This window comes from Oenanthe melanoleuca, chromosome 5 (assembly GCF_029582105.1).
Source record: "Oenanthe melanoleuca isolate GR-GAL-2019-014 chromosome 5, OMel1.0, whole genome shotgun sequence".
Taxonomy (NCBI): Eukaryota; Metazoa; Chordata; class Aves; order Passeriformes; family Muscicapidae; genus Oenanthe; species Oenanthe melanoleuca.
Window position 1 is genome coordinate 4,156,084 of NC_079339.1, and position 13,644 is coordinate 4,169,727.

The 13,644-nt window shown below is 38.0% G+C and overlaps 1 protein-coding gene across 2 annotated transcripts in view; it reads right to left on the minus strand.

Moving 5' to 3' along the window:
• Positions 1-3,526: 3,526 nt before the first annotated feature.
• ANO3 (anoctamin 3) overlaps positions 3,527-13,644 on the minus strand; it is a 125,527-nt gene continuing 115,409 nt past the window's right edge. For both annotated transcript variants that reach the window (XM_056493625.1, XM_056493626.1), the window contains exons 20-27: positions 13,388-13,445; positions 11,896-11,993; positions 10,327-10,472; positions 10,068-10,220; positions 9,311-9,458; positions 8,372-8,452; positions 7,437-7,542; positions 3,527-6,880 (exon numbers count right to left, since the gene is read on the minus strand). In XM_056493625.1, the coding sequence (XP_056349600.1) occupies positions 6,698-6,880; positions 7,437-7,542; positions 8,372-8,452; positions 9,311-9,458; positions 10,068-10,220; positions 10,327-10,472; positions 11,896-11,993; positions 13,388-13,445 (973 nt within the window). In that variant the 3' untranslated portion in view covers positions 3,527-6,697. The remainder of the gene's footprint in view (positions 6,881-7,436; positions 7,543-8,371; positions 8,453-9,310; positions 9,459-10,067; positions 10,221-10,326; positions 10,473-11,895; positions 11,994-13,387; positions 13,446-13,644) is intronic.

Here is a 13,644-nt window from a genome sequence, read left to right on the forward strand (position 1 = left end):
TTTTTTTCTCAGTGAATTGTTTTATTTCTGGGGTACATAGCTGCTTGTAAAAGCAATCCTAAAACACAAAAGAAACTGAAAGCTGACATGCTGGAGGAAATAGCTTTTGCACAGAAAAGTCAATTTCTCCAAAACGCTCTCTGATACTGTAAACTTATTTTAAATATTACTTACAAAGTGCAGATTTATGAGTAGAAAAAATAGCTGAAATTTTATTCTTACTCCTCGCTTAGAAATCAAGTTGTATTTAAACATTACACAAATTTCAAATATATACACATTTTAAGAAATCTCTTATGATCATGATATTGCAAGTTAGCCAGGACTATGGGAGTAATAAAATGACTGAGGTATCTTATTCAGTCAGATTTTACATGAGATTATTTCAAAGAACTGAGACTTTAGTGATACTACTCTAGGTAAAAATTGGAGCCAACAGTTTGGAAGATCTTTCAATATGAAACCCCAAGTCATTTAAATAGAACACGAAAAGAAAATGTGATCTGATTTATTTTTCATTATTAACAGAAAAATCATCGTGTTCTCAGTGGTTAAACCTCACTAGCTTTAGGCTCCATTGGTTTTAATCCTGATTTCTCACCCTGTTGCATCCTAGCAAGTAGCTCAGGTCAGTAAGAATGCAAACAACACTACAGAGGTTGTATCAAGAAAATATAGAATGAGCCAGCAGAACTAACACAAGGTCATTCTGAGTGCAGAGAAGAGGAAATACACCATCAGCATTCTAGACTAAACCCAGTCCTGGATTTCAGAAGCTCCTATATAGATGGAATAGTGATTTCCCTACTGTTCCCTGTTGTGCCATTAGAACTTTGTGCTGTTGTGGTGACATTTGTGCTATTATGGTTATGCCAAGGTTATGACAATCCAGATTTCTAGGAGATATGTTTGCAATGGCAGTATCAGATAAAAACTGTCATAACAAATCCATTATAGAAATTTCAAAATTATACAACTGGGCAGGGTATTTAGGATGCATGTGTAGGAGGGGACACAAGGAGAAAAAACTGTGAAATGGCAGAGGTGGAGGTACCCCACACTGTCTCACACTGCTTCATCCAACCAGTGCACACAGGTTTGTGCAAAGCACCAGACACCCCAGTGTTTGTTCACCTTCTGCTCTGGCATCTCAGTAAGGACATCCAAAAACAGCCTGTGAAAAAATCTGCTGTTACAGAACTGCCCTGGAAACTGGACAGTCACCCAGAATAAAATAAAACACTGAGGACAAGTAAAGAATGAGGCAAAGGAGAAATAAAAAAAGATCAGGAGGTCTCTCCCCATGCTTCATTCTCAAACCCTTATTTTTCAGAGCCTGTTGCAATTCTGGAGCAAAACTTGCTGGAGTGAACATGAGCCCTTTGCTGCCTTTGGCTCATTCCCACCCTCCATGTGATGGTTGCTGAATTTCACTTCAGATGAACATGGGTTTGTGAACATGAGGCTGGATATGAAAAGACTTTGGGAATTTTTTAAGCTACTAGATTTTCCACTACAGGAATATAAGTTAGAATTCACTTAAACCCTTCCAAAAAGTGCCACAGTATGCATTTTAGCCAGACAAAGTATGCATTGGAACAAAATAACAGGTCTGCCTGGAAGTAGACTTCTGTTTGAATTCTAGAATCAGTCCTAACATCAAATAATTATTATGAAGTGCTACCCCTATATTTGCTTCAACCTTTGCCCCCAAACAAGCAACCTCAGCACTTTATGAGGATTCCAAAAAAATATAATGCTTCTGGAAGTACTACTGCATTTTAGGAGAATATTGACACCACAATTTTTATCTCTGTCCATTTTCTTCATGGAAATAGAAATTAAATAGAAAATGTGATTTTTTTTTTTTTTAATTTTCCATCCACTTTATTGCATTCACAAGTAGCTGTTTGTATAAAATTGGCTTTATAAGGCCAGTATAAATATAAAAATCCAGTTTATAACATTTTTAATGAAAACTGGTGACATTTACAGGCTAACTATGCTAATTTGCCTCCAACTGTGACATAATACAAAAGTTTGCCAAGTCCCACAGTGCCATGTAGGACATGGCAGGTAACTCCAATGGATTCCATGGCTCCAGGAATTCTCTCTGGCTACACTCCCATTTGGAGTCTGCAGTGGAGGAATCTGCAGCAAGGAAAGAGCAGATGTGCATTATGCATGTGATTAGACTGGCCATCTTAATGGCACAGTAAGAATAAAACATCACCAAAGCTCTTGCCTTTCCCCATATTAACACAAACCCTGAAGCTATGTTTCCCAAGATATTTTTCCTTCTATAGAACTTTTTTTATGAAGGAAACTTCCGGAAAATTTTAATTTTTCCATTAAGGTATTTATATAGTAACCTATTTTTTCTAGTCTGTCTAGACATTTTCCTTCTGAGCTTTCCACAGGCCACAGCTGAGCCTAACTGTGCCTCAGAAGACAATTTATGAAAAGTTGTTGTTGGAACAGGGCACAGCCACAGCTGAGGTGTATTTCAGGCTAGTGAAGATATGTACTTCCAAAGAAACATCTAACAAAAAAACAAAACATCACTTCTCATCTCCCATCACTGTTGAAATTTTATCCCTGTCATCATTTTCTCTATAAATCCTTTAGTGAAAAGGGTTAGGAAAGAAATGAATCATTAATGTTGGAACACACCTCCAAAATTATCAGGCCCAGTCTTTGACCAAGCATCACCACACAAATAAATCCCAACACTAAGTGCAATGCTCAGTCACTTCCTGAACACTTCCAAGGATGGCTCTGCCACCTCTCAGGGCAGCCCATTCCAATGCTTCCCATGAGAAAACTCTTCCTCTTCCCACTGAACCTGACTGTGTGCAGCCTGAGATGATGTTCCCTCGTCTGCACTACTTGCCTGGTGGAAGAGGCTCAGCCCCACCTTGCCACAATCTCTTTTCAGGCTCCTCTGAGCATCCTCACCTAACTGAGCTCCTCCAGCCACTCCTGCTGTGACAGTCTCTCCAGGTGCCCTTCCCTGGACATGCTCCAGCACCTCAGTGCCTGCTGGCATTGAGGCCCAGAGCAGGACACAGGTCTCAGAGTAAGGGGGGCAATCACCTCCCTGGTCCTGCTGGCCACACCGTGTCTGACACAGGACAGGATGCTGCAGCTTTTCTCTCCAGCTGGGCAGATGCTGGCCCATGTTCAGCTGCTGCTGACCAGCAGCCCCTGGTCCTGCTCTGCAGGGCAGCTTTCCACGCTGCCCCAGCCTGCAGCACTGCAGTGCTGGCTGTGATCCAGGGACAAGAACTGGCACTTTCCTCACAGAACATTCATTGGCCCATTGACCCAGCCTGCCCATGTCCCTCTGCAGAGCCTTCCTGCCCTCCAGCACATCACAACCCCCACTCAGCATTGACTGTGAACTCACTGAGGATGTCCTTGATCCCTTGTTCCCAAACATCCACCAAAGGATGCTCAGCCAGGGCGCTGTGGGAACCCAAAGGAAGCTCAGCCAGGGCGCTGTGGGAGCCCAAGCTCAACACTCAGACAAGCCTTAGCTCTTAGTTGTGAACACTCTTAATGCCTCCCTCTTTGCACAGACAAAATTCGGGGAACTTCTCATTAGGATGTCCAATAAAACTTTTTTTATTCACCAAAGTTCAGATCTCACACATTAGGCACAAATTTAGAATAAAAAGTCGTAAGAAATGAGGTGTATACAATGGATCTGGGCTTTGTGCCATTTCTGAAATGGAAGTTTCTTTTGTCTGAACCCAGATGCATAATTTGGTTAAGAATAAGTAACACATTTTGAACAAATATTTTTAATATAAAAAATCTAGTTGCCCATGCAGTCTCTCTAAGGGCGCATGCATAGAGCAAAGTTTTCAGAGATCAGATCTGCAATGATCTAAAGCATTTTTGCACAAATTGAGTTCTAAAGCTCTGTCAAATTTCACAAATGCAGCCTGCATGCACAGTCTAGTCATACTAATCATTTGTTTGAAAATACAATACTTAGAATATGAAAAGATCATTCACCATTCAAAAAATACATTATTCCTGAGGACAGTGTGTGCCTTGTTCTTTAGGAAAATAACGTGCAGTCCATGAAAACAGCATACTAAGCAAAGTCCAGCACAAAGGTTTCTCAGCTTCAGCAAATGGCCAGACAGTGGCAAGACCTTTACACATTGCTGATGTCCTCCAAAAGTACAGGACAGGCAGAGTGTTCCTTCAAACTTCTTGTGCTTTTCCAGTGCATAAAATCCACCCTGTCAGATCTACATACTCACCTTTCATATGCCTCTGTATTCCAGTGCTGAAAAAAACTCATAATATATATATGTAAACATCAAATCCAAAAGGATTTTTTAATGTAGCTTTTCAAGTCCAATTGGAATTTGCCTAGTTATGTATTGACACGTGCCAATATCAACAGCAGAAAGAAGAAAGTATAAAATAGTAATTCTGATTTTGGCCTGATTTTACCTTGTATCCTTAAAAGCTGGGCAAGCAAAGACATTTTGTTTTTAGAGCAAATATTAAAAAGAGCTCATCTGTGACCTGAAGCATTGAAATATTATCACCAGGTGGCCCAGAAACAAAAACTGTGACACAGGTTAATGCTGTCAAACAGTGCTTGGCAATCCACAGAATGAGACAGAGACAATAACTTAAACCAAACCTTGTGAGTCTATTAGCACTGAGGAGAGTGCAGTGATTTTTTTCCTGATATTGACTCCTGAGGAACTTAATGCACAACCAGAATATGAAGGAACAAAACAGCCTTTCCAAAATATGGCAAGCTGAGTCCCACCAGCCCTTTATCACAGAAGGAATGGGTAGTGTACATGACTGGACCAGACCTTCAAATTTCTTTCCTCCTTTCATGCAGTACTATAGATACTCCCACAAGTGCCTTGTCTGGTAACAGAGAGGAAATTAACCAAGAAATCTCATGAAAGTGGTGAAACAACTGAAGGACTTAAAAATCTGATGTTATTTATCCACTTTGATGGGTTCTTGACTCTTGAAATTAATTTCAACGAAATAAAATACAATTATTGTGCTAATAAATGTAAGTGAATACTGGAATCACACTTTTTAATTCAACAGGATAGTGTAAATAGCAAAAATTCAGGTCTTTTCATAACTGTCAGTAGTGATTTTGAGGCAGCTTTATCCCTAAAAATAATGTCAAAATTGGTAACTTTGTAGCTACTGTGCTTTGCTGACTCTGTTTTTCAGATTTTTCTCATCCAATATAGAGAAGAATTATTAAAAATTGTACAGCAGAAACAGAACAACTGTAACTCTGTTTATCTACTCCCTTCCCTGCCAGGTGTCCCTTCAAACTAGTTTGAACATTAAGTACTTGAATTATGAAACATTTGTAACAGACAACCTCATCACCAAAATGTGACTATTAACCACAACCAACGCTGCAGTATGCTGCTTGCACATAAAAACTGAAATTTGATACTTCAATGAACAACTACTTTTTTAGTGATTTTATCAAAAAAATCCCCCCCAAAGTGTAAGAAGGCAAAGTACTACTACAACTACTACTACTAAATCTAAGAATAACCAGCTTGTGTGTATGCACTTATATACAGTCTGTATATATATTTGCCTGTGTCCAGCTCCAGTGTTATGACATATTTAGGCCAATAAAAAAGTGTACATTAATGCAATTTACTATTACAATAAGAAGAGCATTGTTACAAATTGCTCTTCTTTTCCTTCCCTGAACAAGCAAGCCACAAAGTTATACTGCATGTCTCATATATATCTGCAGAAGCTTGCATACTATAAAGGTATAATTGTATTTTGAAGAGAAAGTCATTTGCACTGCATGGGAGTTTTTCAAGTTAGCATTCTGTGAAGTCATGGAGTCATTGCCCAGACAGACCAAGAGGAACAGTAACACAGCCAGCATGAAAATGACACTTCTTCCATCCTGGAAATATGAGGAGATGGCCTTTCCTCACACAAAAGGGGAAAGACAACTCAACAGCTGTGTAATTTTCAAACAGAAAATTACATTGTCTTAGTGTTGCTGTTTTCTTTCTGAATTTGGACTTTTTGGTTTTCAACTAGATGGATAAATTAATGATACTGATGTGCAAATCTTAAACTGCATAGTATATATTTAGCAGCCACAGACCCCTTTTTTAGGGTAGGACCACATCCACAATCTCAACAAGAGACTAAACCTGACAAAACAGTAAGCCTGAAAGATCAAGTCATGGCCACAAAGGCAACAACTTCTCTTTTTTTAGAGGCATTAACAAATGCAGCTGAGCAATCAGAAGCTGTAGAAGTAGTCAATATCATGTAAAATTGGTTTTAGTCATGCCCTTACTCTATAGGTTCACATGTAATTTTCTGTTTTTGTCATGCTTATAGTATCTTCATAAACAGCATGAAAATCCATTGCCTTTTTTTACAACAGGGTCCAGGTTTCCAATCTGTCTGCACATTTCTGAGTGCCAATTGTCACTGGAGCTCACCACAGACCAGTTACAGGTAAGGCTTTTCACTGCCATCATTGGAAACATCGATTTTTCAGTGCCCACCAAGGAATGCACTGCACTGCCCAGCAGGAGCACACAGACACCACCACCAGATCCCACACTGACTCCAGGCTGGCTCCATTCTGTAACTTCACTCTCCAGTTTCAAAAGGTGTTTTCCTTGTGCCATGGTAGTGACTAAGGCCACTCGTGGTGATACTGTTTCCCATTCTTTTTCCTTTCTCTTTGCAAATGTTCCAGCTCTGCCTCATACATCATTTCCTGGACTAAGTATTTCTCTCTTCTCATTCTGTCACACAAGTCTTTGGGTATGTCTGGAATCAGGTAGGCAATGAAAGACTTTATTCCAAAAACAAGGTGCTGAAAAGAAAAACAAAAATTGCTTAACATATCAATAAATATTCCTTTGTAGAACTACATTTTAGAGCCTAAAAGTCTATGGCAAAACTGGAACTGAGATTCAAGCAGTCTTTGTTCAGGGCTTACAATGGAAACAGGCAATCAGATTCCTGGTAGCATGAAATACGTTCTTCAAACTTAGTACGTGTGTTTCTACTTCTGTATTAGGCTAGAATCATGTATCATTTTCCTGACACAGATTCTATCTTGTAATAACTGTGCCTAATATAGACAAAACTTGCATTTCTTCTTTTTCAATAAAACAGGGAAGATTGGGCAGGGAACCAACAAGATGGATGACTGTAAAGGGAACAGGATTTTAGAGGGGCTCTACATTAAGTGCACGCTCTGTCAATTCTGTCTGAAGCAGCAGACACACAACAGTCTGGGGAAGACAATGTTTTTCCTCTCTCTTGAACAAACAATTGATTAATATGACAATTTACTCATAAGACTACAGTAAGGAATTCTTAAAGAATTAAGAGGCAGAAAGGAATGGTTCCCTTCCATCACTAACCTCAAACACTATTATGAAGGCCAGCCTTGCTGCCAGGACATGCCAAAACTGCAAAGTGAATTCATAGGGGGTTGAACTCCATGGTGGGGCTCTGTAGTCTCTATACCTGCAAAGCAAAGAGAAAGCCAGCAAGTCACCTGTGCTCAAAAACCCAGACACGGTCAGGTGGTCTCTAACTCATCCCAGATCTGCCTAAAAGGAGAGAAATTACAGTGAAAGCAGACTTCAAGAGGAATTAAACAGAAAGAACTGCCCAGATTATAGGCTATTAAATAAAGCTGTTTATGAGAAAGCACTTTTTGCTTCCAAAAATCCAGAACAGTTTCTTTTACTGTTACACAGCTGGAGTGTTAGAGGTGTTGATTCTAAATTGGTTCTTGTCTTTGCTTACAAGCATTTGAGATTCTCCAGACAAAGCTTGCATAAATGAAATATGATTCTAATTTAAACTAACACTCACTGCAAAACTAAGTCTGAAAACAGGAGTGCACTCATGTCATATTTCATATTTTTGCTGTATTTTTTGTATTCATCTTGCATAACTGCAGTCTCAACCTGGGTTAGAGAGGTAACAAAAATTTCAGTTCTGTATTTTAATTAACTGACTTCATAATGCTTAACAACATTGAAATGAGGATTTTTACCCTTCTTGGCAGCTGGTAAAACTTTTAAATTAAATAATTCATAGAGACATGAAAGATAATTGCTTGCAAGATTCCTGCAAGAGCTTCAAACACAATTTCCAATGTTAGTAGAGTATCCTACCACACACTCTTTGCACCCAAGGCTTCTGTGCTGAACAAACATGAACTCCAAGGTTTTTATGGGCAAACAAGAAATGCCAGCAACTGAAGCACTGCATTTAAGCACTGCCAGCAATTTACTGCCTGCATTAATGTCTGTGCCTGTATTACAGTGAGAGCACTGAAACATACCTACAGTATCCTGAGTATCCCATCCCAAGTTCACTCAAATCAAACACTGACAAACTGCTGTTGACATATCCTTTTAAGCATCTGAAAGAAAAAGCCACACAGGCAGCACTTTCTCAATAAAGTGGTTATACAATAAACATCCTGTATGTAAACATATTCTGCTATCAGACATTGTGAGCATAATACTTTAATTAGGACAAAAACAATTCTAAAATTTCATGCAGAGAAGCAAAATTCATTGGAAAAAAACCACTAACATCTGTTTCAGGTATAGCACTGTTTAAAAGTCTATTTTCAACACTTCTTATGGTTTTGCTTCTTATCTGCTAGGAGAGCTAAACCAAAAACTGTTGCTACAGTGCTTTTAACTACTGATCTTTGAAAGATGGATGGAAAGGCAGAGAGCAGAACAATTTAACACAGAATCAGATTCTTGTAGAATCAGCCACCAATAATCCAGCATATATAAAAAAATAGCAGGTTTTCTGAGTTTTCACCAACAGCAAAATGAACAGTGCATATATACCAAACAGCTATATTAAAGGAAAAAAATTATTACAATTAATTACAGAAATCATATAAAATATTGATCTATGACTGCAGGAGTGAATTTTAGCTGTTGCTTGAAAACCACAGGCATGCAAGACAACCTATCCTTTTTGAAATTTTTCTTGCAACTTAACTAAAACACCTTTGAAAGGCAAAGAAGATTTAAAAAGAGATGCATGAGGAATCCTTTTTATAATCTGGACCTTCAGGTTTGCTGTAATACCTCAAATCACTACTAGCAAAAAAAAAACTCTTTGGAATGGCACTTCACATCTGTGAAGGTTTGCACAGATGTAAAAGAAATGTATTTGATACATGTTATCACAGAAATACAGTCATAAATTGTGTTTCAACTGAAAAATACATGTATATAAAGAATATCCTAATTACTTTTCTTGTCTGTACCCTTGATCTGTACAAGGACCATATTTGTATGCATAGACAAAACGTGGAATGTAATCAGAAGTAATGGCAATAACAAAGGCATTGGTGATGACAGCCAGAACTCCAATTCCTTCCAGAATTCCATACCAAATACCTAGAAACAAGAGAAAGGCCAACAAAGTAGTCAGCTTGTTACAGTCATATTAAGTCATATAAAGTCATTATTAGTTACACAGTTTTCTTTTCTTATTGAGAATGAGTTATGACACAGAAAAAACTAGTCAAGATTAAACCATACCCCCACATTCTGGCCACCACCCAAATGAAATCTTACAATAAGACACACCCTGCTGAGAAGACACAGCTAACCAACAAAGGCATAACCACAACTTTTTGTTATAAAGGCCAAATATGTGATTTTGGAAAGATATTTCTTATTTAATTCAATTTTAAATTAAAATTTAATTCAGTTCTTCCTTTCTAAATTCAACTGATTTTAGACCTAGAGTTCCATAAATCAGAAGCCTGAAATACTTTTAGCCTGTTTTCAACATTCAAACTATTATGATTCCTTACTGCAAATGGAAAACAAACTGGAGGAATCCTCTCAGCAAAGCAACTAACCATCCTTTTATTGCCCAAAAGGAAAGGTGTGACTGAAATCTGTCAGCTACATGACCATCCTGACACATTAGGTACTTCAGGGGCTGAGTGAGCTGTTCTCAGAGGAAATGCAAAGGGATGAGAGCTGACAGCCCCTCACCTATATCTGTGGCTCTTGCAGGCATGGGTCTCCTCCACTGAGTGACAAACTTGTAGGCATCCAGCCTGATCTCTATGATGTTGTTGAGCAGTGCCAGGAGAGGTGCCAGTGGGAAGGCAGCAACAAAGATGGTGGTAAAGCCAAACTGTAAAACTAGACAGGCATTTCCATGGTTAGAAACTGGAAATTCAAAAAAGCTTCTGATGTGCAACACAGTCCTACTATCTGATGGAAACCAACAGCTCCCAGATTTGCTCACCCATCTCCAAATATTCATCCATTAAGCCATGGAGATTCATAGGTTGCAGATTCCAATCTTTTTCCCACTGGGGCAGAGAAATTTTGTTCTCCACTGATTGCCCTCTTCTCTTCATTTTGCGTCGTGACCACCAGTTCTGTAATAAACTTTATTAGACAAAGAGAGTATTAAATGCTACCTGCTCAGAGGTTTCAAACATGTCCTGGTACTGTTTTGAAATAAGTGGGCCTATTTTGAACAGCACCTGGATGATTACTTAGGTATTTCATGGAACATTTTGCAATACTATCTTAGATAAAGTGCAAAGAACTTATAAAAGATCTCAAAATTCTGCATTATAATTTGAATCGTGTCTTTAATGTAGCATGTTCAGCATTGTACAAATAAGCTTTTCAGAAAATGAAACATGCTTGCATAGGCTTTTTTTTTTGGTAGGATTTATGTAAATGACTAAATAAAAAAAGAATAAGAAAAAAGAATCACACATAGCAAGAGCACTAAAAATAAATAATGCTTTATCTCCAATCCTGTAAAAGACAAACCAAGTCAGTGGAACTCAGTGAGAACACCATACCAAAATAAACAGTGTAGTAGAAAACACATATTTTTGAACAAACCTAAAGATCTAGATGCCCTACAGAATATTTATTTTCTTAAAGCAGGAAAAAGCATTTAAAAAGGTGCTGCTAAATGCTGAAGGTGGAAGTATTTAAGATTATTCTTCATAAAGCTGTGCAGAGGTCTTTTCACACACAGTTAGAAATATTAAGGAGATAGTAGGCTCATGAATTAAACTGTAATTTAAATGAAAAATATTATCCAGCACTAACTAAAGACTACTATCTGTTTCTAGATATTATGAGAAAGAGACAAAAGATGGGAAATAACTTTCTTGTAAGTATTTTTATAAAATGGCTGCTCTTTTTCTCAAGCTAATTTATGTTTGGCTCTTGATCTTTCTTGTTACTGAAAGACAAATGTTGCCTATTTGGAAACAATGGTTTTATCACAACAAAACATTTCTTTCTGTAACAGAATATAAGCATGTACTAAAATAAATTTTAGACAAAATTAACATCCTGCTTGGCTGAGAAGACAGGAAGCCAGGCAGTTCAAGTAGGTTTCTCAGTTTCAAAAATCCTCATTCCACAACACACAGCACACAGCCCCTCATGTGCAGAACAATTGCAATTGCATGCTGTGAACAAAATCCTGTCTAATATATTTTCAAGGCTGAGACTTCAATTAGATCAATATTTGAGGATCAACATTTTACTGGAAACATATTCTTAGAGATTCCAGAGGAGTGCAAGACTCTTAGCTCATTAGTCATTTCAGAGGCTGACCATCTCTGTATTATGGAAAATGACAGAATAATAAACAATTTAGATGTTTCACATACCCTGAGCAGCTTTATCTTAGAGCAGAACTTAATGCTTCCCTTGGGAATAAAGTGACAGTATGTGAGGTGCAAGGAGTGAAAACATTCTCCAAACCATTTCTCCCTATCACTGCATCATGCCAACATGTATTTACTTCTTTAAAATGAACTTTAACATCTGAACTTACGGATAGCCCAGTTCCATGAAGTTGTTCCACATTTGTTTTAAAACCATAATAACTCCCATTTGTAAGCACAGATCTATCAAACAGCCACTGGGATGACACTGAAATGAAGTGGAAAAGATCAACAGCTAAAATCAGAGAATTTCTTTATTTTTATTTGTTTAGTATGTAAATAAAAAATATTATGTGTTGAAAAACACTAATCTCCATCTCAGAAACATTAAAAGAAATGCTAACAAAATAAATGCTAACAGACTTCAGCTGAACAACCCTTAGATATATTGTTAGATATTAGATCACATTGCCTAATTTAAAGGTATGTCTGCTAGATATATGATAAATGATATAGACCATTTCACTTAGACCAGTAAGTACCTACTCATTTCTGAAAAAAACATTTAATTTGCAATAATCTAAGTCTAAAGAGACATTTACTAGCAGAATTTCTCGTAGTGGTATGTTAACTTTATAAATATGTGTGTACTGCCATATTAAAATGTTAAGTAATTACAGAACCATTTTTTCAATTAATAGACTACAAAGTTATGATATTTTATTTTGTGGCTACCAAGTTTCAACAGCAGAAATCTGTTTTTCAGAGAAAAGAGGAAACCTCAGCATACTGGTGAGTTGCAATTCTAACACTCATGTTAAATTTTGAAAAAATTATTTTTCTTCTTTTAGAATTCTATAGAATTATAGATTAGTTCGGGTTGGAAAAGACCCCTTAAGATGATCTAGTCCAAACTCCTGCAATAAGTATGGCCATTTTCAACTAGATGAGTCCCATGCAACTTGACTTTGAATGTTTCCAGGGATAAGACATCCATCACCTCTCCAGGTAACCTGTCCCAGTGCACTACTGCCACAACTACAACAACAACTCTTCCTTACACCTGGTCTGAATCCAGCCTCTCAGCCAAAAATCATTCACCCTTGCCCTGTCTCAACAGGCCCTACTAAAAGTTTGTCCCCTTCTTTCTCATAAGCACCTTTAAGTACAGAAAGGCAGCAATAATGTCTCCTTGGAGCCTCCTCTTCTCCAAGCTGAGTATCTTCAACTCAGCCTGTCCTCATGGCAGAGATGCTCCAGCCCTCTCACTCATTTTGGGGCCCTCCTCTGGACCCATTCCATCAGATCTATGGTTTTTCCTGTGCTAACTATAAAGCTGATTAAAAAGCTGATGGCTTTATATTTATGTCCTCTGTCCAGAAACTCTAACTACCAGGAGATTCCAGTCTTGCAGGACTCATAGTGCTTGTGAGGTCAGGGATTATTAATGATGGCTTTTCCCAAAGCCAGAGGCAGAAAGAACTTGGGCTCAGCACACTGGAGAGCACAGAAGGGAAAACCCATCTCCTGTATCCCATCCCTTGCTATGAATGAGAGTTTAGTATTTGCTGTACTTGGAATAATAAAATCTTTAAACTGGGCTTCAGTCATTTCCTTTTTACTCATGAAAATACCACAGGAACACAGAACAGGATTGTTTACCTCTTCCAGCCTCCATCTGTTAAAAAGCTTGTTGTACTTTCCTGGGCGGCCTGCAAATCTGGAAAATAAGATTTCTGTTTCTCAGTGGACATTCCAGGAACAACACCCTGTATCAGCAGTTGTTTCATAACATCCACAGAGTTCAGGAAATATCAACAGAATAAATCACACAGGCTCAAATCTGGTGTCTGTAGGATATGGAACTTTCAGAGTGCAAAGACCATAATTTTGCAAGTGATCCTAAACTTTTATTATGT